Below are 22,882 nucleotides of genomic sequence, written 5' to 3' on the forward strand. Positions count from 1 at the left end.
TTCTCTACAAGAGTAAATATATAATTGATTGTATCCGCTTGCCTTTTTAGGCAAGGTCTTCCTTATTATCGGAGTAATCAGTGGGAACGATTTCCTCCACAGTGTTGGCAGAGGTAGCCAAGACGACGTCATCAAAGTGATAACCTTTAAATTTCCTGGTAGCAACTCTGTTTTCGTAAAGATAATCGAGCTGTTCGAGGGAATGACCTTTGGTTTCAGGAACAAAGAAGAATACAAAACCAATGTTAATGATAGAGAATGCTCCCCAAATGAAACCCTATACCAGGATGATTAATTGTTAGCTTACAGAGTGGATAAGAAGATTGCTGTGGAATGGACTAACTATTTTTGATCCCAAATTACCGTAACCTACATCCTGTAGATACGGAGCAACGAAAGTGATGATAAGTTGGACACCGAATCCACAGAAAGTGGCCAAGCCTAGAACTTTCTCCCTATTTCGGGTTGGAGCGGCTTCGGCTGTAACAATCCAAATTAGAGGAGATTGAGCACCGAAAGAGGCGTACCAAAGGAAGATGAGAGCGATGGAAGCTTTTTGAACAGAAACGCTTGGATCGGCGAAAGCTGTGGTGAGGATTGAAACGATTATAAGAGTTGCGGCACAGAAGGCAGAGGTGGAAAGCAAGATTGGTCGTCGACCAAATAGATCCGGAAGGAAATTACCAGTACAAATAGTTGCGAAGTATAAGCAGTAAAGACCCATAATAACGGGAAAAACGTTGACAACGCCAACTCCCACCAAGAATCTGAAATGCCAAATAACGTACATCAATATCGCTTTATCGATGGATATACACAGTCATTGCACTTACGAAACAATGTAGTTTGTCATATAAGATGAACCTTGAGCTTGTTGAAGCGATTGTATACCCATAGCGATAAGAACTCGACGAAGGTCGGGTTGTCGAGCAAGATCTCCCCAACCTGTAGCTTTAGCCTCTTCTTTCGCTTCTTGGAATGCGGCATCAAGCTTATTGACGTATTCAACAGCATCGAAGCCATTAGTCTCGGTCACGAAAAGAGTCTCGGTGGCCCGGACGGCATCGTCTTTTCGGCTAGAAGACCACGCAATGATCAGTAGCTGTCCACGTCTATTCAGTCCTATAGATGAACTTACCCGACCCAAACAAGCCAACGGGGTGATTCAGGGATGAACGGCACCACCGATAAGATGAGGACAGGAGCTATAGCTTGGATGCCCATTGGGATCAAGTATGCAGACTTGTCGACACGAGCAGCAACTGCATAGACCGATCCGGATGCAACAATCACACCAACAATTTGAACCATTTGGTACATGTTGATGACGAAACCTCTCGCTGAGGCTACAGAGGTCTCGGAAAGGTAGATTGGTATGACGTTACAGGCTATACCCATCGCGATTGAATTGATAGCTGTGAGATCTTTTAGTAAGCTGACTTTTCTTTTTAGAAATCAAGAGGATACTTACTTTTGCCTGCTAAGAATTGACCGTAACGGGCAGAAGAACCGGTGGCTGAGGTCATTTCGACCACGATACCAACGATAGAAACAAGAGCAAGCGCTACTATGGATTTTTGTCGACCGATTATGTTGTTCATGTACATAGCGATAGCACAACCAAGCACTGTAGTCAGGAAGATCAGTGGACCGTACATGTATTTTAGAGAAACGTTTTATTACGTACTGATACCAGCTGAACCGACTCCAGTACCAGCTGATTGTTGTGATGTTGTTAAATTACAAGTCTCAACGCCTTTGACCATAACTGGTGATCCATAATCGCACAAGAAGGTGGTCTCTCCGAGAACGGTACCCCACCATCCATTGTCGAATCCCTGAACATGATGAACAAGTGATTAGAAATACATCGTTATGTGAGAACTGTTCTATGTTGCATATACTTACGAAAAGAAGACCACCCAATGAGGCGAAGACCATTACAAGTGCACCCCTCGGGGTGATACCTTCGTAGATACCCATGATGATTTGCAAACTATTGATGAAAGGTGAATCTCGAAAAGAATTAGATGGAGGAGTAGGAATTTTGATGGAGATGTTGTGGAAGATATGATATCAGCACGAAGGGGTTTTCCTTGTATATATACGTGGGGTTGATTGAGGAAAGTCCATATTTCCTTATCGGATATGAGGGGCGCCGTAAGCTATCAGTTTTCGGAATGCGATAGGAATGAGTAACAATCAGATGACCAATGCTATCTCAAACATTTGGAATAATTCCTAGAGTTCTGAATGAACATATAGGGAGGACAAGAGAGGACTGAAAGTGAAGATAGAGAGATAAAAATAAATTGGAACGATCGAAAAGACAAAAACGATAAGCGTCAATAGATCGGATTTCGGACAACTCCTTTGGGTAAGAAAAACATCACGTAACGCTGCCCCGATTTGTAGGTCGAGTTTCAGCCGATGGTGTGAGAACAGAGGGACTTGTCAAGATGATGACTTTTAGCGAAACATCTGGGCATTCCTCAAGATCACCCATTTATAGCTGTCCAACCGACCAACCATCTAATCACGATAACTCAGAATATCAGATGACTGATATCACTAGACTCCTTTTCGGGATGCATGTTACTCGCTCGCGATTTCGGTCTAGTTGGAGATAGCTTATCGTAGACGTTTGAATGTGTTACTGGTATAAGATACTGACTGAAATACGTTATCAACGACATCAATCAGACTGTCTACTTACCATCAAGTATTCGTAAAATTCACACTCACAATGCCTATCGCTGTTGCCAACACTAGCACTTCAATTGAAGATACAGACTTATCATTCAAGAAGAAATTTACAGAAAGAAGCACACCTCCACCTGAATTACCACCTTTCGTTTATGCTAGTCGATTTGATCAACCTAATTTTGGTGATTGGAGAGATGAATTAGCTACAAAAGGTTATACAGTAGTTAAAGCTATTCCTACTGAAAAGGCACTTGAATATCGTGAAAGAGCTTTTCAATGGTTAGAATCTTTCCCACTTGGTTTTGATCGAAATGATGTTTCAACTTGGAAAAATGAACATCTTCCTGTACATGTCAAAGGTGGTATGTTTCACGGATATGGATACGTAAGTTGTTGTCCCCGAACTCATCTTTTGATTTGCTATATCTTGACTGACTTTGATTTGTTGCCATTACGTTTAGTGTCACGAACAACTTGTAATTGACTTTTATACAAATTAATCAAAGTAATGATCTTTGCTGATAATGAGGTTGTTTTTCTAGCTATGGGATTTAAGATGTGAAGATGGAGTTATTGACGCTTTTGCAAAAGTTTGGGGTACAGAAGAACTTATCACTTCTTTTGATGGTGGATCAATAATGTTACCAAAAAGAGTTGATGTTTTAGATAGTGGAAAATGGGAACATATGGATCAATCTCATCATAGAAAAGGATTTTATTGTTGTCAAGGTTTAGTTAATTTAAATTATAATGGACCTGAAGATGGTGGATTAATGGTACTTGAAGGAAGTTCAAAATTAGTAGAAGAACATTTTGATCATTTTGGTCGTCATTCTTATAAATCTTGGGGACCTTTTGATTGGTATGGTAAGTCACTTTTATAATTGGAATATAAAACCTCAAAGGGCAAATTTGTTAATAAGAATTTTTGATTTATTAAATATAGGTTTTACTGAAGAACAACAACAATGGTTTTTTGATAGAGGTTGTAAATGGGTCAAAGTTTGCGCTGAACCTGGAGATTTAATACTTTGGGATTCAAGAACAATGCATTATAACGTTAGACCAAAAGGTGAAAGAGATAGAGTTTGTACTTGTGAGTCAAATAAAAAATGACCTTCAAGGAATTTCGCTAAAATTGACAACTCAATTTAGATATTTGTATGGCACCTGCTCATTTGTTAACTGAAGAAGATCGAAAATTACGTGTGGAATGTTTCGAATCTTCCAAAGGAACAACTCATGTTCCATTTGCAGCAATTTTCGCAAGAGAATTCGAACCTGTTACTAGATCAGATGGAAAACCTTGTCCTCACGATACTGGTAAACCCAGTAATCCTCCTGTTTTGAACGAAAGGATAGAGAAATTAGTCGGTATCAAGCCTTACTAGACTGTGATTTACTTGTACCGATGATACAGAATGTATTTGCTTGTTTGACATCAAGAAATAATTCGGCCATACAAGATCGATCCGAACTAAAATAGTGTAACATGAGCAGATAGACAGCATTGCATCATACTGTAGTTGCAGGATCAGCATGAAAGAAGATATTTAGTAGATCGTCATCCCAATGATCCAAAATTCCTTCCGGCCAAAACCCGTCCATCGCGAAGTCGAAGGGTTGGTTCGTTGTCTCGCTAGATAGCCCAGTACCCGAGCCGTTCTCTGGAATAGCGGTAGATAATCTTGACTCAGCTTCCTTGACCATGCCTTCCAACAAGGTGATGCCTCTTGTTATTATTGCACTTTTCGTTGTAGTCAGCGATTTGAAGAAATCTATCACTCCTAGAACTTCAGTTCGAAGATTATCCCAATTTGTTCCCTCATGCCCGCCGTTGATAAGTTCAAGAGCTATGACCATTCCAGCAATGACGGTGTAGGATGAGACATGCCTATCGCAATTCATGTCAGCGACCGACTTGTCTTCAGTTGAGCGATAGGCATATTGAACGGACCAATTTTTCTGAAACAGCGCTGGTACCGGTCTTCTCCTAGCCCTCAAGGTATCTCGAGCGGCTTGTAGACAGACCTGTCATTTGTCGTTTCAGCTTTCTTTTTTAAGCAGATTTGGAGTAGAACAGAATTGGACTAACTTCTCGAGCCTGAGTCCATCGCTTGTCCGCATAACTCTTTCCCAAAAACCAACGATACAGCATGATTCTACTTGGTGGCAAGGAAGTTGACCACAAATATCTTGACCAAGGACGATAATCAAACCTTCCCCCGTTGAGATCTGATGGGAAGTATACCTCTTCATCGTGTGGTTGAAGATCTGGTATATCATCCAATAAATGCTGAAGCTTATGATCGTGATCCTGTACACACTTGAACCTATCCTTGATTGTCGCTTTTGTTGTAAAAGACTGGTTGAAATCTCGGAATAACTCCGCAAGACGACCAATAGCTAAAAGACTACAAGTCTTCTTGTCAGCCCTCAGCTGTCGTATTAGTAGGTTTACGCTAACTCACTGTGTGACCCTAGTGATTTGGCTCAGAGGACGTGACACTGCTGGTGTAGTATTGTTGAGCTCATACTCGTCGATATTTGCCGGAGGTGAGGTACGAGCCGCTATTTTTGGCATCAGCTTCAGATAGCACGATTTGGGGTAGCGTAAACCAGTACTCACTTGGTAGGCAAATGTGAAAGGGATGATGTGCTTCGGGTCGGAGACTGACACAATACCATATATGTCCTCAGTATTCGTCGTTGACTAGCGCTATATGACGGACTTACCTATCGGTCACAGTAAGACACCACCAAATCCTTCTGACTAATTCACATTGAACAACTCCGCCGTACTTCTCGGGTTTACTTGTTGCAGTGACAAGATGAAAATCCAAATCACGAGCTAGACCTAAGGCACAATGCATTAGAGAACCAAGATATTTTGAACCACTGAGATTTAATTGAATGGCGAGTCAGCTGAGTCTCCAAACAGCCGGGATCGATTCGTTACTCACTCGAATGCGTGAGCTATCATTGGTAAAATACAGATTGTCTGCAGAACCGGCATAGTAGGATTGACCATGAAATTGGACAATTGTAGGCAATGTACAGACGTATCGAAAAGGAATCTAGTGGTTCCTTTTGAGCGGAAAAGACCAGAGTGTTTATCAGCTTGATAGGAAGTAATGTATTATTTTAGCTTACCTGTTGAGAACCCCATGAATTCCGCTTCGCTCTCTTCCATGTAGTACAGACTACAAGCTATTATAGCGTAGTCTAGAAGGAACAAGACATTGTCAGATAGACGGCAGAGACTCGTATCGCTATGGCTGGTTGCTTCACATACATAACGCAAAGAAATCATAAGATTTAATGATAGGCGTTCTAGCAAAGATGGAGCTTATCCATTCATCGTGTTCTCGGATAAAAGTAGGTTCATGGAAGACTGTATGAATCCAGTGTAATCTATCGCAATGAAATTTGACAAGTTTACTGCTATATTGAATAGGAACCATATTGAACAGGGTGTCCAAAGTAATCGCTCCGGAGTATGCTGACTAAAGGAAGATAAGCTCCACCCTGAACTTGATCATGAAATAAGGAAATGTTAAGGAGTTAAGCGTATAAAACACTCACTAGATGACTGATACCTTCGTTTTTCGAACCATCCATACCGTAAATCTGATTGACATGAGACATATAATCCACTTTTTCCAATTCTTCCGCTTCTTGTTCTTGATCAATATCTAAACTTGGTCTTCTACTTCTTCCTATAACAGGACCTGATACTGACGACAATGAAGTCATCATTTCTAAATTTCTAAATTCGTGAGTACTGGTTCCCTCAATTTCCATGCTCATTTTATCTTCTATGACTTGTTCACGCCTATATCTCTCAATTAAAGTATGAATAGTCTTTTCTTGAGCATTAATTCTTCGATGTAATGCCTTATTTTCTTCAGCGAGTTGAGCTAAAGTAGGAGTTTTAGCAGATGGCATACGACCACCTCCCGTGACTTTTCCATTCACCATGACCGTTCTAGAAAATTGAAATCAATTACCAATTATTTTCAACTTTGATAGAAAGAATTCAACCAATACTTACTGTTGTTCACATAATTCACCTAATCCTCTTGAAATACATCTACTACATGGAAACGTTTTATCACATTTCACTTTTCGTTTATAGCAATAATTACAACTAGGAATATAAATGCATCTGTAAGTCTAAGTTTAGATCCTTTTATGATTTCTTGTGTGTATAAAATCAATTTTCACCTTTTAACCTCTCTTTGACCCATTCTGATCGGTCCAATCGATGATAAAGGACTAATAACCTCTCCTGGCCCTTGGGACTGTGAGCGGAAGTCGGACATATCCAATAGCTTTTTTTGTGTCTACTGATGATAATGTAAGCTCGGTCAGACCTCCGATAGTAATGATATGTACTCGAGTATATGGTTGTGTCATGAAGAGATAACAAAAGGGTCCAAATGTATTTGATCATCATTTTGATCCGGATCTTCGGTCTAGATAACATCAACCATCAACGGAATCAAATCGATATCTATGGACTAACCACATAAACACAATTACATGATTATATATATATATAAAATTCGTACAATGCATATAGACATTACACAAATACATGTTGATGCCACGATTGTCAGAAACAGTCTACAGGTATAAATTGCAAGAGCTGAAGGTTTAATACGATGAAAATAAGTGAAATCCTCGACATCACTAATCAACCCAAATTTCTAATCTACCTTCATTTCTTCCTTTATTTTCACCTAATATCCTTGCAACATCAATTGCAGTTTCAAAATCACTTTCATCTCTCATTGATAATATATCATCATCTTCATCTTTAAATTTAATATTCATCTCTTCAATTTTTATTTCTGGAAATTTCTTATATAGCATTTTAATGAATGACTCAAATGTGTCAAAAGGCATTATTGACATTCCTCTTTTATGAATTCCGTGATTTACCTTGACAAGAATATAAATTGGTATTTCAGCGGGCAAACTCAACAGTATAAAGTTAATGGTCCTAAAGAAAAAAAGTACGAAACACAAGAAGTTGGATGAGATGAAAATCCAACTCACCTTTACTCGTATTTTCACCATATCGTAAAAACTTTCGACCTCACTATTTCCTTCACCATTACTTTCCCTGTTACTTGTAGCTAATGAAGTTGTTCTTCTTAGACCCATGCCCTGTCCCATTGGTTTATTTGAAGAAGAAGGAGGCTGTGTTGATAGATTGGCAAGCATATTTTGACCAATACTTGCAGTTGCATCTGTACTTGTCTTTCTAGATAATGCTACAATTGGACTAGCACCTAACGGAGTCGTATATGACCAATTTTCGATTGCTGTAGCTCGCCTTACATCTCCAATAGGAGGTAGATCGAGTGGTATCTCATTGTCGAAACCTTGTTCGGATGTATAGTACTCGTCATACAATTCAGTCACTGCCAATGATTTAGCTTCATAACGATTTTGAGGAGTTTGTAACAATGGAGAAGAATTCCTTGCTGGACCTGCGACCGGTCTGGATTTAGCCAAGTCGCCAGGAGATCTTTTTGATTGGCCTATCGGCGCAGCTAGTGGTTGTGTAGGTGTATTCGAGAAATCAGTGGTGATTTTCGCAAGAGGTTTGGTTGTAGTCAATGATCGATCTGAACTCAGTTCACTTTTTCGTGGCATAGTGGTAGCTACAGTATTACTTCTTGTCATTCGACCGGCCATTGGTGTTACATCACTTTCTTGGGGAATTGCTGATACTGATGCTGATCGACTCAGAGGATGCCCTGCATCCAAAGGTGCTCCTGTTGGCGTTTGACCACGTTGAAGTCGAGTTATACCGGTGAATGTGGTAAAAGCGTCATTGACGTCTGTTGCAGCAAGTAGAATCTATAGAAAGACAATTCCGTTCATCAACATACTACGATCCAGTTCGATAAAATCGAGCGAGATGATATTTCCAATAGGTATGCATCAAAATCGGACTTACAGCTTTGCCCATATAATCCCTAGCAGCTAGGTTATTCAATTTCATCTGAGAGGGCTTAAAAAGTATGCCGACCTGCCATTCGTCCAAAAATATATAAGCCACTTTGGTAATAAACGCACTCTATCGACTTTGGATGATCAGAAGAAGCCAGTAACTCACCGGTACAGAAAACACGTTATACTCTCTACCCTGATCTCTGATCGCATCATCAATTACATCATGCTGTTTGATTACTTTTTGACTTCGTGCTTCGTTCAGATCATTTAGACCATCTTGTATTTGTCTAAGATATATCTTGGATAATCCACAATTGAATAGCACTTCACAAGAGTATAGGCGGAAATCCAAACCTAATTGCTCGTAATTGCTAAATCAAGACTAAGGTATTAGTTTGAGACTTCGATAAGTCACTCGATTGTCAATGAGTGTAGCAGTGTATAGCTCGACAGGCTTACATGGTTTGATTTCCCCTCAAATACAATAAAGCATCTTCAAAATCCTTTAATGCAGCCGCATAATTACCTAGCATCTATTGTGTATTGGAAGGATTGTTAGCTTTCTAATTGCCAGATTGTGGAATAAGCAGTAATAGATGGAAGGCTGCCTCAGATTCAGAAGAGGAAAGGGGAAACAGACTCACAAAATTGCTTACTCCAGCTTGATGATAACCAACTGCAAAATAACAATCTAATCCTATAGCTTGATAAAATTAATCTATAGCATCTTTATGATTCCCAAGTGTAGCATATATTATACCAATATTCCATAAGATCTTAGAAGTGTCTCCTATCTTTGTAAATTCTGCAATAGCATCATTGAAATTTTCAGAATCGTATGATTTTATAGCGTTCGACCAGATAGTAAGTTCTGCTTTCAATGACATGATCGGTATGAACGATCGATAACTATGAATGTAAATCAATGTTCAGTGACAAATGTAGGAGTTCACGACAGTTCTTTGATTTACTAAAGGATTATCCGTCTAGCAATAAGCTTTACGAAGACACATCCCTAGCATAATGAAACAGCGGAAAGATCAGATGTCAAGACGACATTCGTCCTGTTTCATATGATTATTTTACATCCTCCAGCCTTACTTATCTTGGAGACACGATCTTTACAGCTGATCGATCGTCAATTAGATAAATGAATGTTGCTTTATGCTGCTGAGTAAGAGACTTGCACATAATTCAGGTTTCACTGGTCGTCAAGATACAGGAAATGTGCGTTCCCACCGATGTATTTCGTTCGAATCATGATTGGATAGGGAAGGTCAATTAGTTGGCGATCGCTGGTATGTCTAGTCATCTAGCCATATCTTAAGACATCGAGATGTTCGTATCTGTTCGCTTATCAACCAGATTCATTTGTATAAAGCTTTGGATAATTGTTTAACAAAAAGATCAACATGACTTGTATGGTCTTCATTGAGCACGGACACCAGATGTACTTAGGGGTAAACCACGTGTGATGATTGACGTTTCTCGGTGATAAGCGATCAAAGCGGGGAATGGGATTACCGAAGAATCCCTTTCAATCACATCATCATGCTTGATCACATCATTTGTCAATCTACGAGTAATGGCGTATCATCATATCATTGACAATAGCGACAAAGCTATACCAGGACTACATCAATGAAACTCAATGCAGTTAATCGAGTCGGATTACAACGCTGTCCACAGTTGATTTGTTATACTTCTTGACGACATACATTAAACACATATAAGCTTATCACTACAGGAGCAGCGCCATGACCAAGTATACCTTATATCAACTTATAGGAGATGCTTCTAATCCTGATGGCAGAGTCATTTCTCCGCATGTATGGAAAACAAAACTTGACTTGGCGTGAGTGATGTTCCGCGCTCCTTTTCGTTATGCTTTGCGGTCGTTTTCAATTTCAAGTAATTCTGATTTATTCTGGTTTCAAAGCTTCTTCGAACAAGAAGTGATAAATTCAAGCAAAACTTTCCCTCAAATAAGAGGTGAATTATCAGAATTAACGAAAAATCCAGCTGTAACTGTACCTACTATAGAAGTTGATGGACAGTTTACTACTGATAGTTGGAAGATTGCTGAATATGTGAGTTTGGAAATTATATTTCTGCTTTTTTTCTTGTTTTTGGTTGCAAATCATTTTAATAATCAATGAACATAGCTCGAAGCAGAACATGGTACTTCTGAAAAATCATTATTTGGAGGATCAATAGCAGGAAAAGAATTTGCCAAATTCATTGAAATTTGGAGTAATACAACTTTTGCTAATGAATTAAGACCTTTAATTGGAGTATCTGTAGGTTTATTTTTTGTTTTTATTATTTCATATGAATCTTTTTTTTTTCATTGTTTTTTTTTTCCATATTGTGATATTATGCTCACAATGTAAAGATATTTTGTAGATTACAAGTCATTTTGATTCTGCATCTAAAACATATTTTATAAAATCTAAATTTGGAGGAGATATTAAAAAACATTCTTCATTAATTGATAAATTTCAAAATTCAGAAGAATTAGAAAAACAATTATTTAATGCAAGAAATAAATTATCAATAATTAATGATTTATTAAAATATAAAAAATCAAAAAATGAAAATTTATTTTTATTAGGTGGAAAAGAACCTTCACATGCTGATTTTGCACTTTTTGGTTGGTTTACTTCTTCTACACTTCATCCTAAAGTTGAAGAAGGAGTTTGGAGACATAAAGATAATGAATTAGTTGGAGAATGGTTAGATTTAATTTTAAATAGTGGATTAGTAGATAAAGCTCAATTAAATTGATTTGATAAGAGGATATATTCAAACCAAAACGATTATTTATGGGAATAGATTATTGTAATAGAGAATAGATGGATGAAACTTGGTAAAGATGACGAATGAAATGCATAGTCATCTATGAATGAGGTAGAATGTATAGTAAATATGGCTAGAGCTGATCATAACGTCAGCTCTGATTAAATACTCACGTACTAAGATCGTTTTTGATTTCGGGGGATAATGTTTAATTGATAATGCTAATAGATGTCAATCACACTAATATTGACTACGCAGATATATACTGATAGATCAATCATGTATAGCTGGGGATCATGTAGATCAGAAAGTAATACTGGTTCTTGATCAAGCGAGAATGATGGTAACGATGAAGAAGTAAACAAAATAAAAATTACATGACGCACTGACCCTGGTAAGAATATTACATCAACAACAACTATTAATCATCAATCCTGACTTTCTTCTTCTTTCCTTTTTCTTTCAACCAAATCTTCAAAGAAGTGTAATAAAATGAACGAATCTATGGATATTGATCTTTCCCTTGATGAAGTGAGTGGATATCCTAACGGATGAAGAACAATTAGTTGATAACACTTATTTTCACCAGATTATAGCTAAAAAGCGATCTCAAGAAAGAGTTGAAAGAAGGGAAGAAAGGAAAGTAATTCCATATTCAAGACCACAATCTAGAATACCAACCGGACCGAGAAATAATTCAAAATCATTGAATGAGAACAAGGGATTAAGAAGTACTTTATCATCTTTAGATGTAAATGATTTACAATTTATAGGTAAAATCATTAGATGAGCTGATGAGATATACCTTTTTTGGGGGGGTAATGAATAGATTAAACAACAATTTCATGATATTTACTCTCCAATTCCTCTTCAACCAACCTCTGACAATCTTAAAAGACCATGTAGAGAACTTTCAATTGGGATATTTACTAAAGATATCACACCAATTCAAATTAAAGATTTAATTCAATCTGTAATTGGACCTGTTCAGGAATTAAGATTGGATAGTAACGGTATTGCTTGGGTTAGGATGTTGAGATGGCAAGGATGGGAAGTTTATTCTTTTCGTACGTTTTCTCGCCGATCAAGCAAGTTCATTCATCAAGAGGTATCAAGTAAAGGTGATATTTGGTGAACGCTTGTTGATGTTTGAATTATAGTTCACGGCAAAGTGCTTGATGGTTGTATGTCATGGTCAACTCAAATTTCAGAACACTGCAGAAAGCTGATATACTACACAGCCCAGCGACTTCAAGTTAGGGTGTATCCCTTAAGAGCAATTCCTGCTGGGTCAAAGAATACACATAGGAGAACATCGAGATAATACGAGAATTCAATAAAAGGTAAGGAACGCTGGCTATAACGTATGATTATAAATACTTTCAGCTAACATAACAACGCATACTGTAGGCGATATGTGCTGGATGGGTTGTCGTCGATTATGACTGTGAGTCCTTGTCGAAGGCTGAATGCATGCATGTATGGAATCGAGCTAATGGTCGAATGGGTAATCAGATAAGATGTCTTGAAGTCGAGGAGTATCTATCTCATTGACGATCGAGTCTCTGCACTGCTGTAATCTGAAAATACAGTCCATGTATCCGATTCCATGATTTGCAAGCGATTCTAATGGAAACAGCAAGCTGATCGTCAAATCTACCTCATTTCTTTATCTCCAATTAGGGAAAAAGCCTGGAACATGATCCTTTGTGTGTCACTCGTCATAAGTATGTGTGCTCCCTCCATGGTCCTCCCTCACCCTCAAAATGACTTTCTCTGATCATAGTCGGAGAAACCGCCTGGTACACGAATTGGTATTCTTTTGATACAGAAGGTGAACTTTACTGACTGTTAATCTCAATCAATTCTAATGTCAGAGTGAGACCGCTCATTTGATACTGACTTATATCTTGACTGAGAATGTCGAAATTTGACGAAATTATCAATGGGCGTTTCAAAGAGGAAATACAAGTTGCAATGAAGAAGTGATCTGTGAGAGGATGTACGATAGTTGTTAAATCATAATGACGATCATCAAATTTTAACGTTAAGGGAAAAGAGAAATCAAGAGAATGAAATAACATCTAAAGTTAAGTTTATCAATAGATTGTTATATGGTAAATAAATTTCTATAAAATGATATTGTTTTTTTTAAAAAAAATATAGATTTAATAATGAAGATATAATTAAAAAAGGAAAATATAATTAATAAAATTTACCTAATTTAATTATATTATTTTTTTATTCCTTTTTTTTTGAATTTGGTAAAAAATAAATTATTTATTTTCACCCATCATCAATTGAAAAAAAAAAATTAAAATGAGTTGATATAATGATTTGTATAAAATGGATACCTTATAATTAATAATCAAAATTGAATTATATGGAAATCCTTTTTCCTTTCTAAAATTCAATCAAATTTAATGATAATAATTTAAAAAAATTATTTGGTTTATTAATGAGTTTAGGTGAAAATCAAACTAAAGATGATTTTGAAATTGTATTGAATAAAATTATTTCTTAGCTTAGTATATATTATGAATCATTGACGATGTCATTTTGATTTATCTCGATTTACTATATCATTTATGATTTGTTATTTATGCAGTCAATCATATTTTAGTATCGCTTGACGCAAGATTTGATCATAACCATTAACATTACATGCATAATCAGAAATAATACGTAAGATCTATACGATCTATTTTATATAACAAAGAATGATCTAAACGATCTATTTTACTAAACATGAAAGATCTAAACGATCTATTTTATTTGACAATAACGAATTAACAATCCATTTTATCTAAAACATGAGCTTGTAATACAACTTGAATGAATGATTGGATCTTTTCCTTTAAAAAAGACCTTTTAGGTTTATTTATATCCAAATTTTCCAGATTACTTTTCTTGAGTGAAATATTCTGGATACGTTGGTTACAAATTTTGTTTTAATATTCAACAAATCAATAAAAACTTCAAAAAAACATTTTAAAAGTTTATACAACGATTTAAGCTTTTATCTTCAAAAATAGTTTTTTTCGCCATATTGCTCAAAGACTAATATCGCTAAATTTTTTAATATCCCATAACATCTCTTCCTGATCTACTTGAAATTAAATTTTTATTACCTTTTTCTTCAACTTGCCATAATAAATTTTTTTCTTTTTTTGAATGAAATTCAATTGAACTTGGAGGTGGTAAACCATTTTCAAATGATAATTTTTGTTCTTCAATTAATTTTTTATTTTTTAAATCATTTTTAATTAAAGGATTTAATGGTAAAAAAATTTGACCACTATTTTTAGAAGTTGAAATTGGTAAAGAAGAATTATTAAAAATCATATCACCAGGTCTAATTTCAGGATTAACAATTTGAATTTCTTTTAAATGTGGTAAATCCATTTCTTTTTCATCTTTACCCTCTGTCTCTGTATTTAATAAAGAATCATTTAATATCCAATTTTCAGAATTTAAATATCCTTCTTTTGAATAAAATGATATTTTAGATTTAACAGATTTAAATAAAGGTCTTAAAGAAGCGTATTCTGCTGAATAAATTGTAGGTGAAACTATTATTGATGATGTTGGAATTGAAGGTGTTAATGCTAAATGAGATAATAAAGATTGAGGAGAATTCCATGGATTAGAATTAGTTGGTACTGTAGGAGATGGATGAAGTCCTTCAATAATACTTGAAGCTGTCAAATAAACTTCTGATGAGCCTAATAATGCTGATGATAGTTGTGAATTGGCCCAAAGTATTGAAGGGTTTGATCGGGCGTTGAGCAAAGCTGGATGCCAATAGACGGCTAGTCAAAAGATGATTAGTCAATTAATTTCATTGTCATTGATCGCTGCTTCGAACACACCTTTGCCATTCCTCTCACCCATACTGAGTAGGATTTCTTTAGCCCATTCGATCGCTTCAGAATCTCTGACGACGTCGCGTACAATCACTAATCCGGTTGACTTGATACCGTCCACTGTCGATGGGGAAGAAAGGTTCGAACCCAGTTGTTGGAATGGTATTTGAGGTACTTCGATCTGTATAGAGGCGTTAGCACGAAGCCCATTCATTAGAGGTTTTAGGCCTTTATAGCTGCTGGGATTACATTTGAAATTGGTATAAATGAAAAGTATGACTCACTTGACCGCCTCTTAACTTCTCCAGGTTGAAAATGACCTCTCTGAACCTACTTTCTATTTCTCTTCGTGATTGATCATTCGAAAGGACATCTCTTCTCCATTGATTCCATTTACCTGGATTGGTCTTATCACTTTTTTCATTACCTAAGATCAATTCAAAGTGTTTAGAAGATTTAAGAGATCTAGAAGATCTAGCTTCAACACCTAAAGGTACAGAATTAGTATAAGGAGGTCGAAGGGATGAAGCGGGTGTTTGAGAAGTAGAAGGAAGTGATTGTGCGTATGGTGGAATTAATCTAGCATTACTTGCTGTTGATGAAGAAGGTGAGTGTGATGCGAGTGAAGTGAGTAATCGCTTATACGTCATTTTGATTTTAAGCCCTTGAATTTTGTATTCGCTATTCGCTTTTCTGAGAATTACGCTCAAGAAGTCGATATCTTCTTATCGTTTGTGGTTTTTATGAGTAATAAAAAAGATATGTCTATGTCGATGGAGGATGTGTTGACCAACTGATATTTATTTTGAATAATGATATGATGTGATGCGCTTAATAAGAAGAATTGTAAATAAATTTAATCGATCGGAATGATCCGGTTACCAGATCTACTCGTAAACTTGTGTTGAATTTTAACCGGGGTTATGTAATTTGTCGATTGGGCGATTAAACTTTGCTATCTAAGCGAATTATGAATCACTTTTTTTTAATCTTCTACTTTACCAACTTGATTGTAGATTGAGGGTGGTTTACTAGATTACTTCCAGATTTGTGTATATTCAATGTTGATGAGGATTGTGATGATTTATATGTTATAAGTTTCAAATGAAGTCAAATCGGGGGGGTTTCGGGGTAGTTGATTAGGCTGAATAATCCATTAAATAAACGCGCTTTTTATGAAAAAAGTCCCCGAATTCCGATCTTATAGTTGTAGTTGAGATAAATCTGATGATGTAAAAGATCAGTCTTGTGAGTAGCTAAATGAGAGATATGCAGTGGTGATCAATATAGGTATATAGTACGAGAGGAAAATGGCAGAAGGGCTGAATTTTCGATTATTTTTTGTCCTGTGTATATATATAGTATTGTTCATAGGAGGAGCTCAAAAAGTGAGACTTTGGCTCCGGAGTGAATCGGCGCGGTTAAATTGATCACGTCTTACCACCAGGCGTCGGCAAAAAGGGGGAGGGTCAAATCAAATTTATAATGTTACTAGTAATGTTCAAATATACCTTGACTGAGCGGCAATCACCGATACTTTTTTAGAGGAATCAGGTTACGTAATGCTCATCAATGAGTCATAACATATTTAATTATATAAGATATCCTTGTTTTGGTTTGGCTTCATTTTCATTATATTTACAACTAATCAAACATCTGAATAAAAACATAACATCCAACATAACAAGTATCAATAGATAATTGATATTCGAAAATAATCTACCAACCTCAAACTCTTCATCCTCAATACGACAAAAATAAAATACGATACATGGGATTATTTGACTTCTTACCTTGTTGTGGTCCTCGTAAGGATAAAATTAAAGATGTTGAAAATGTAAGTAATTGTTTTTTTTTTTTCATATAAGAATGAAATAGAACATTAAATTCAATTCATTTGTCATGGAGATAGGGTGGAGAAAATGCATCTTTACTTGCACCTCAAAGGGAAGAATCAATAATTTCTTCAGATGGTTTAATAGGTAATGGAAATTATGGATCAACAGAACAAGGATTAACTGATGAACAACGTCAACGTATAGAAGCAATTGGTAGACAAATTGGAGGGTGAGTTGAGTTAAAATTGAACATAAATATATAATTTTCGTTCAATTTTTTTTGTATTTTGAAAAAAAAACACTAATTAAAATCCAATTTTAAATTATATATATTAGACATATGCTTCCTATAAATTCATTACCACCAAATCAAATTATTAAAACATCACCTTCAATCAATAAAAATTCAATTAAAACTAATTCAAGAGAATCTTCTAGACCTTCTTCACCTTCTCCTTTAAGACCTGATACATCACCTTCTGATGGTATATTAAGATCACCTAATAAAGGAGAACAACAAGAAGAAGAAGATGATGATGGTGTTATTAGAAAAACTTTATTTGCAGGAGGAGGAGGAGGAGGAGGAGGAACGAATAATAGGAAAATAAGTGGTAGAGGTAAAGGTAAAATTAGAGGTAAAGGTAGGAAGTAGGAAATAACGGTTCATTATCTGGATATAATCTAATTTTCGGTTCATTAGTTTAGAAATTTATGGACTATTTGATATTTTTGTGAGAGATTACAAGTAATTCATGTTGTATTAATAATATTGTATTCATGCAAAAAAACAATGAGCAATATTTGCGTTATATACTGTTTTCCATTCAGTATATAGACCATTACATTTCTCAACTAACATGATTTAAATTCGAATTGATTCTAAGATACGTAGGATGAGATTAATAATCTTGATGAGCACTTCAGTATTAAAGAAGGGATATAATTTAAAGCTTACCAGTTTTAACTACTTTTTGTAAATCTTGTTCAACTCCCCAAACATGTGCTCTTAAATCAAGAAGTTCAAGATGTAAACCGTCCTATTGAATTGATAGAATATTTAATTAGTAAAAAGAACAATTTTTGATCAGATGATTTTGGAAGATGATTTAATTTAAAAAAAAAAACTAACGTATACTTTTTTCATTTCACCTCTAACTTTTAAAACATCATCTTTAATTGCACTTTGATTTTTTAAAGAGTTTAATTCATTTTCAACAAATTGTAATCTTTCAAGATGTGATGAAATCTTAAATTATAAAAATAATTAGCTATATATATATATATATATATTGTATGATACTAATAATATATGTGAAATAATGAAAAAAAGTATTAAATTAATTAATATAAAAACTCACTTTACCTGTACCTTGTTGTAATTCTTCTATACTAGCTAATAATAATCCTGAAGCTATTTTATTCTCTTGTTGAAGATAATAAATTGATAATCCTGATGAAATTGAAAAACCGAAAAGCTAATTTGTGTGAGGATGGTAATTAGATGTGTAAGTTGGAATAAATTATAAGTATTTATAAAAAATGAATAACTTACGAAACCTAGAATACTAAAAAATATATTTAAATAATAAATTAAATCGTCTTTTCAATTAAAATAATTAATTAATGAAATAAAACAAAAAACTTACCCTCCTCTAATAGAAAGAAAAAAAGTTAAATTATATTAGCTTGAAAAAAAAATTGTACATCATATTCATATTATACATATACATATATATATAAAAACTTACCGAAATCCACCAACAGGTCTTTTTGTAGGTAAATTACCTACTGTACCTACTGCTTCTTGTTTAATAATAGCTGAAGTTGAAAAGTTTTTAAAGCTAATAGCTTGTCTAGTAATTTTAGAAAGATGAAGCATTTTACCCAGTTATTATTGGATGAATGAATGGATGAAAAAGAATCGTTTTATAAGAATGAATTTTGTAGGAATAAATATAAAATACAAAGTATCGGATGATACAATGAGCAATGAGTGATAATATAACGTTACCGATACTTGTTTCGTGAAAACGCGGATATGAGTAAATTACGAGTAAACTTCATTTTGATTAATTTTACTGATTTTTTAATGCTCATTCGTCGAATATTCATGATTAAATACAAGCTGATTGAATTTCATTGCTCGTACGATTCAGAAGTATCAAATCTCCTTTCGTATTATGCACAGATATCAAGCAGAACTATTACAATTGTATAAAAAAATGAAACTCAGACCGTATAACTTCTATGAATTACCAAAAACACGTCTCAAATGCACTATGTAACATGGGACGAAATGATCAACAATATGTCTTGTTATTTTAATAACAATAACAATTAACTCACGATGGTATACCTGAAATACAATCTTTGTTCTGAATTAAATCAATTTCATAATTTTCTCTAACTTTCATGAAAATAGCCATTGTACTTCTAGCATCTTCAATCTAGAGTTGCATTATGACATATCAAAATAAGGAAAATAAATGTAATAAATATATGATTATTATACTTACAGGATCATGTTCATTTTGTTGAATATCAATACCTAAATTTTTTTTTGAAAGGTTACTTAAACTTGGATATATACCTTCTTTATTAATTCCAACTTTTCTTCGTAAAGGAATATATAAAGCTGTATCTCTGAATGAATCATAAGAGATTTTATAACCTATTACCTAATTGAAATTGAAAGAAAATATTAAAAATTCAACTTTGAATTTGATTTTTGATTAAACAATTTCCGTTGAAGGTTTACAATATAATACAATCTTACATTTAAATCATTGAATAATGTATGTCCTATTATAATTTTATTTTTTAATATATCCTTTATAATTATAATTACTTTTTCATATGTAGGTGCTGAATTTTAATTTTTATTCAGCTTTTTCTTTCATTAATGAAGATTTTGATGAATTTGATTTTTACCTCCTTCTAAATCTTTAGCTCTTATGCGGCTTTCTAATGAAAAAAACACAATATTTAATTAGTACATTTGCATTAAGCGAACGATAGCAATAGAAATCACTCACTTGAAGTTCGATAATCAATTACGTTTCTAGGATTTACATAAACGAAAGATTCAAATATTATTGATCCTTGATAATTTACGATTCCAACTCTTAGATAAAAAGAATTATCAATTCACTAAACTTTTCTTTTGGCTTTTTTTTCGCTCAAAAATAATTATAGTTTGATATTTTAATTCTCTTATAATTTACTCACTTGGCTAATTCATTTCCTCTTTTAGAACCTACAAATTCGCAATCTACGTTCAAAAGTGAAAAGATCAACTATATTAGACGAATACGTTACAACACTTTCAGTTCAATTTACCTATAGCTAAGTATTCATCAAGATTTGGTAATTTGTATTTGGACGTGATCATCTTAAATCAATAGTCAAGACCTTAAACTTCCAAGACGAGAGTTAATAAGATTTCGCTTTTTGAAAGGAATTGTTCAAAAGAGAAAACGTCAGATTATTTTATTTTATGGTGAGATCAGACAACAAAGTTCCTTTTGCAAATGATTACCCTTGCGCACGGTCCAATAATGCACGGTTGTATGTATCATCGCGAAAACATTATAATATCATATCTCACAAATGAAAGGAGCTCAACTCATTGACAGTCATTCTTAATGCGGAACGAATGGCCACAATCTTGAAAATGGTATACATGATATATATGTTCAGTAACAAAGATATTCATTCTTGTGGAATAATAAAAAAAATTGAACAATTCCCCTAAAAATTATTTATTCCTCTTTTCCCAATATTCTAAAAATTGTCCTTTCTCTACCCATCCCATACCTTTTGTTCTCCTTACCCTTCCTGTTTCAGCTAAAACAATCGCAATTGCTTCTCTCCATGCTGCTTTTGGATCTTTGAAAGTTGAATCTATTCCACCTGGAGCATTATTAAGTATTTCCGAAGGTAAGAAAGAAGGAGAAGAAGGAGATGCTGAAGGATGTAAAGTTCTAATATGCATTGTACGTTTAGAAATTGGTGTTGGAGTATATAATGATGATAAAATGTGTTTTCCTGGTTTAGGTATTGGACATGGTGCAGGTGATGAGAATTGAGTAGGAGGGGAATGCCTTTGAAAATTGGAAAAAATCAAAATTAGTGAATCATCATTTGTATATTAGATTTGATTTAACTTACCTAATGTATTTTATCCAAATTAATCCATCATCACCTTTACCACTAAATTCATTTTCTTCTAATATTCCTTCTGGAAATTTTAATAAAGATCTACCATTTGAAGTAGTTCCTTCTGGGAAAAAAACTATTGGTTTATTTTCTTTTCTTCTAGCTTCTTTAAGTGTTTTAAAATATTTTGCTGTACCTGGTAATTCTGTTGAAGGTAAATTACCTGTTCGTATCAAAAGAGAAATTAAAGGTATAGATTGATAACCTATACATTCTGGTTGAGGTGAATTTGATAAAATATTAATTTGAGCTGATCCTGTTCCTGTATGTCGACCTGTTTTACTTTTTAATTCATGTGATTCTGGGAAAATTGGTGAAAATATTGGTATGATGAAAGTTGGATTGTATCTAAATTTCAAATATTAGCTCGAATTCATTTAAAAGTTTGCGAAGAAGACAGCAGCTTTTGGATAGCTTGGAAGCTGCTAATTAGAGTTAACTTACCTGAAAGCGAGATATAGTACATCTACATAACTTGTCCAATTAGTTATTATAAGATCACCTTTTTTGGGTTGAACTTTTGATATTTGAGAAACTCCATTTTTCCTATTTTTTACCCCTTATTAGCCACAAAGTATTTCCAAGATAAAATTAAAAGCTTACCCTCGTTTAGGTGAATATGTATCAGTAGTTATCCACCAATAACCCATAAAAGCTAAAGCTGCTCTACAAGTGAAAGCGGTAAATGAGGAAGATACTAATCGATGCAAAGGAGGTATCGGTATCTTCCAAAATTTAATTCGTCAACATATGTCTTCGCAAATATGATCGATAAGAAACATACTAATAATAACGAAACTCCTTCTACCAAAATCAGATGAAGTAAGAATATTATCCCTAATAGCGATATTCGTATGATAGATGTAAGAACAGCAAAAGGACCTAAAAGGGCGATGAATATTGGTGAGATGGTTTTAGGAGCAGTTACGGGTAGAAAAGGCTATATGTATTGCAAGGTGAATATCAGCTCTCAGGTTTCTACTTGCTTGTGGTTAGGCTTTATCGTGAGGAGACTATGATATGGTCGTAGTGACTCACCTGTATGCCCGTTCCTGGGTCCTGCAATGAAGGAAGATGTCAGTCATCATACATGGAGCAATGTGTGTTCTGGTCAAAATTAGCTGCTACAATCACTCACCCGCCATTTTGAGTACTTCTCCATGCTGTGGATGACACTACTCTGATGCGCAGCAGATTCTCCTATAAACCTCTGTTGAGCAAGATGAATATGCAGCTGCTTATAATGGTTACTCGTAAACCTCCAATTAATAGCGATAAGGAAGGATGATCCGAGACTTTTCCGAATAACATGACGTGGTTTTAGAATTGCAATCGATATCATTCGAGTCATCTCATCGGCGAATGTCCGAACGTTAAAGATGGATTTAAACATTATTATTATTCATCTACTCATCTAATATTGTTGTTACGAAAAAAGAGAAATCTCAAGCCAGATACATTGGCTTTCAAGCTATAGTTCAGATA

The 22,882-nt window shown here is 34.7% G+C and overlaps 11 protein-coding genes across 11 annotated transcripts; 4 read left to right on the top strand and 7 right to left on the bottom strand.

Annotated features, from left to right (window-relative positions):
* Nucleotides 1–46: 46 nt before the first annotated feature.
* Nucleotides 47–1,983, bottom strand: I206_103792 (uncharacterized protein; the record flags this gene model as incomplete). The annotated part of the gene is made up of 7 exons (XM_019159431.1): nucleotides 47–277; nucleotides 344–767; nucleotides 834–1,076; nucleotides 1,139–1,415; nucleotides 1,472–1,627; nucleotides 1,688–1,838; nucleotides 1,909–1,983. 7 exons carry the CDS (start codon nucleotides 1,981–1,983, stop codon nucleotides 47–49), a joined length of 1,557 nt encoding a protein of 518 aa, XP_019007483.1.
* Nucleotides 1,984–2,746: 763 nt separating this feature from the next.
* On the top strand, nucleotides 2,747–4,097 carry I206_103793 (uncharacterized protein; the record flags this gene model as incomplete). Its single annotated transcript, XM_019159432.1, has 5 exons — nucleotides 2,747–3,091; nucleotides 3,168–3,182; nucleotides 3,249–3,573; nucleotides 3,653–3,802; nucleotides 3,862–4,097. 5 exons carry the CDS (start codon nucleotides 2,747–2,749, stop codon nucleotides 4,095–4,097), a joined length of 1,071 nt encoding a protein of 356 aa, XP_019007484.1.
* A 124-nt stretch (nucleotides 4,098–4,221) lies between these two features.
* Nucleotides 4,222–7,031, bottom strand: I206_103794 (uncharacterized protein; the record flags this gene model as incomplete). The annotated part of the gene is made up of 12 exons (XM_019159433.2): nucleotides 4,222–4,600; nucleotides 4,664–4,737; nucleotides 4,802–5,120; nucleotides 5,178–5,277; nucleotides 5,336–5,379; nucleotides 5,443–5,604; nucleotides 5,670–5,793; nucleotides 5,860–5,931; nucleotides 6,002–6,212; nucleotides 6,292–6,694; nucleotides 6,761–6,856; nucleotides 6,934–7,031. 12 exons carry the CDS (start codon nucleotides 7,029–7,031, stop codon nucleotides 4,222–4,224), a joined length of 2,082 nt encoding a protein of 693 aa, XP_019007485.2.
* A 370-nt stretch (nucleotides 7,032–7,401) lies between these two features.
* On the bottom strand, nucleotides 7,402–9,563 carry I206_103795 (uncharacterized protein; the record flags this gene model as incomplete). The annotated part of the gene is made up of 7 exons (XM_019159434.1): nucleotides 7,402–7,653; nucleotides 7,771–8,580; nucleotides 8,681–8,752; nucleotides 8,840–9,047; nucleotides 9,136–9,209; nucleotides 9,321–9,373; nucleotides 9,437–9,563. 7 exons carry the CDS (start codon nucleotides 9,561–9,563, stop codon nucleotides 7,402–7,404), a joined length of 1,596 nt encoding a protein of 531 aa, XP_019007486.1.
* An 870-nt stretch (nucleotides 9,564–10,433) lies between these two features.
* On the top strand, nucleotides 10,434–11,463 carry I206_103796 (uncharacterized protein; the record flags this gene model as incomplete). Its single annotated transcript, XM_019159435.1, has 4 exons — nucleotides 10,434–10,531; nucleotides 10,616–10,766; nucleotides 10,842–10,976; nucleotides 11,083–11,463. The coding sequence occupies 4 exons, from the start codon at nucleotides 10,434–10,436 to the stop codon at nucleotides 11,461–11,463; spliced, it is 765 nt and encodes a 254-aa protein (XP_019007487.1).
* A 504-nt stretch (nucleotides 11,464–11,967) lies between these two features.
* I206_103797 (uncharacterized protein) lies at nucleotides 11,968–12,799 on the top strand (the record flags this gene model as incomplete). The annotated part of the gene is made up of 5 exons (XM_019159436.1): nucleotides 11,968–12,006; nucleotides 12,065–12,226; nucleotides 12,305–12,542; nucleotides 12,636–12,659; nucleotides 12,717–12,799. 5 exons carry the CDS (start codon nucleotides 11,968–11,970, stop codon nucleotides 12,797–12,799), a joined length of 546 nt encoding a protein of 181 aa, XP_019007488.1.
* Nucleotides 12,800–14,553: 1,754 nt separating this feature from the next.
* Nucleotides 14,554–15,991, bottom strand: I206_103798 (uncharacterized protein; the record flags this gene model as incomplete). The annotated part of the gene is made up of 3 exons (XM_019159437.1): nucleotides 14,554–15,287; nucleotides 15,348–15,522; nucleotides 15,626–15,991. The coding sequence occupies 3 exons, from the start codon at nucleotides 15,989–15,991 to the stop codon at nucleotides 14,554–14,556; spliced, it is 1,275 nt and encodes a 424-aa protein (XP_019007489.1).
* A 1,121-nt stretch (nucleotides 15,992–17,112) lies between these two features.
* I206_103799 (uncharacterized protein) lies at nucleotides 17,113–17,831 on the top strand (the record flags this gene model as incomplete). Its single annotated transcript, XM_019159438.1, has 3 exons — nucleotides 17,113–17,178; nucleotides 17,254–17,408; nucleotides 17,516–17,831. The coding sequence occupies 3 exons, from the start codon at nucleotides 17,113–17,115 to the stop codon at nucleotides 17,829–17,831; spliced, it is 537 nt and encodes a 178-aa protein (XP_019007490.1).
* Nucleotides 17,832–18,123: 292 nt separating this feature from the next.
* I206_103800 (uncharacterized protein) lies at nucleotides 18,124–19,058 on the bottom strand (the record flags this gene model as incomplete). Its single annotated transcript, XM_019159439.1, has 6 exons — nucleotides 18,124–18,216; nucleotides 18,309–18,425; nucleotides 18,538–18,654; nucleotides 18,732–18,744; nucleotides 18,826–18,831; nucleotides 18,928–19,058. The coding sequence occupies 6 exons, from the start codon at nucleotides 19,056–19,058 to the stop codon at nucleotides 18,124–18,126; spliced, it is 477 nt and encodes a 158-aa protein (XP_019007491.1).
* Nucleotides 19,059–19,521: 463 nt separating this feature from the next.
* I206_103801 (uncharacterized protein) lies at nucleotides 19,522–20,570 on the bottom strand (the record flags this gene model as incomplete). Its single annotated transcript, XM_019159440.1, has 7 exons — nucleotides 19,522–19,626; nucleotides 19,696–19,857; nucleotides 19,956–20,044; nucleotides 20,111–20,143; nucleotides 20,215–20,303; nucleotides 20,408–20,450; nucleotides 20,519–20,570. 7 exons carry the CDS (start codon nucleotides 20,568–20,570, stop codon nucleotides 19,522–19,524), a joined length of 573 nt encoding a protein of 190 aa, XP_019007492.1.
* A 366-nt stretch (nucleotides 20,571–20,936) lies between these two features.
* I206_103802 (uncharacterized protein) lies at nucleotides 20,937–22,559 on the bottom strand (the record flags this gene model as incomplete). Its single annotated transcript, XM_019159441.1, has 7 exons — nucleotides 20,937–21,282; nucleotides 21,350–21,745; nucleotides 21,842–21,943; nucleotides 22,001–22,122; nucleotides 22,182–22,337; nucleotides 22,436–22,456; nucleotides 22,536–22,559. 7 exons carry the CDS (start codon nucleotides 22,557–22,559, stop codon nucleotides 20,937–20,939), a joined length of 1,167 nt encoding a protein of 388 aa, XP_019007493.1.
* Between the last annotated feature and the right edge of the window lie 323 nt (nucleotides 22,560–22,882).

The sequence above is a fragment of the Kwoniella pini genome, chromosome 5 (genome assembly GCF_000512605.2).
Source record: "Kwoniella pini CBS 10737 chromosome 5, complete sequence".
Taxonomy (NCBI): domain Eukaryota; kingdom Fungi; phylum Basidiomycota; class Tremellomycetes; order Tremellales; family Cryptococcaceae; genus Kwoniella; species Kwoniella pini.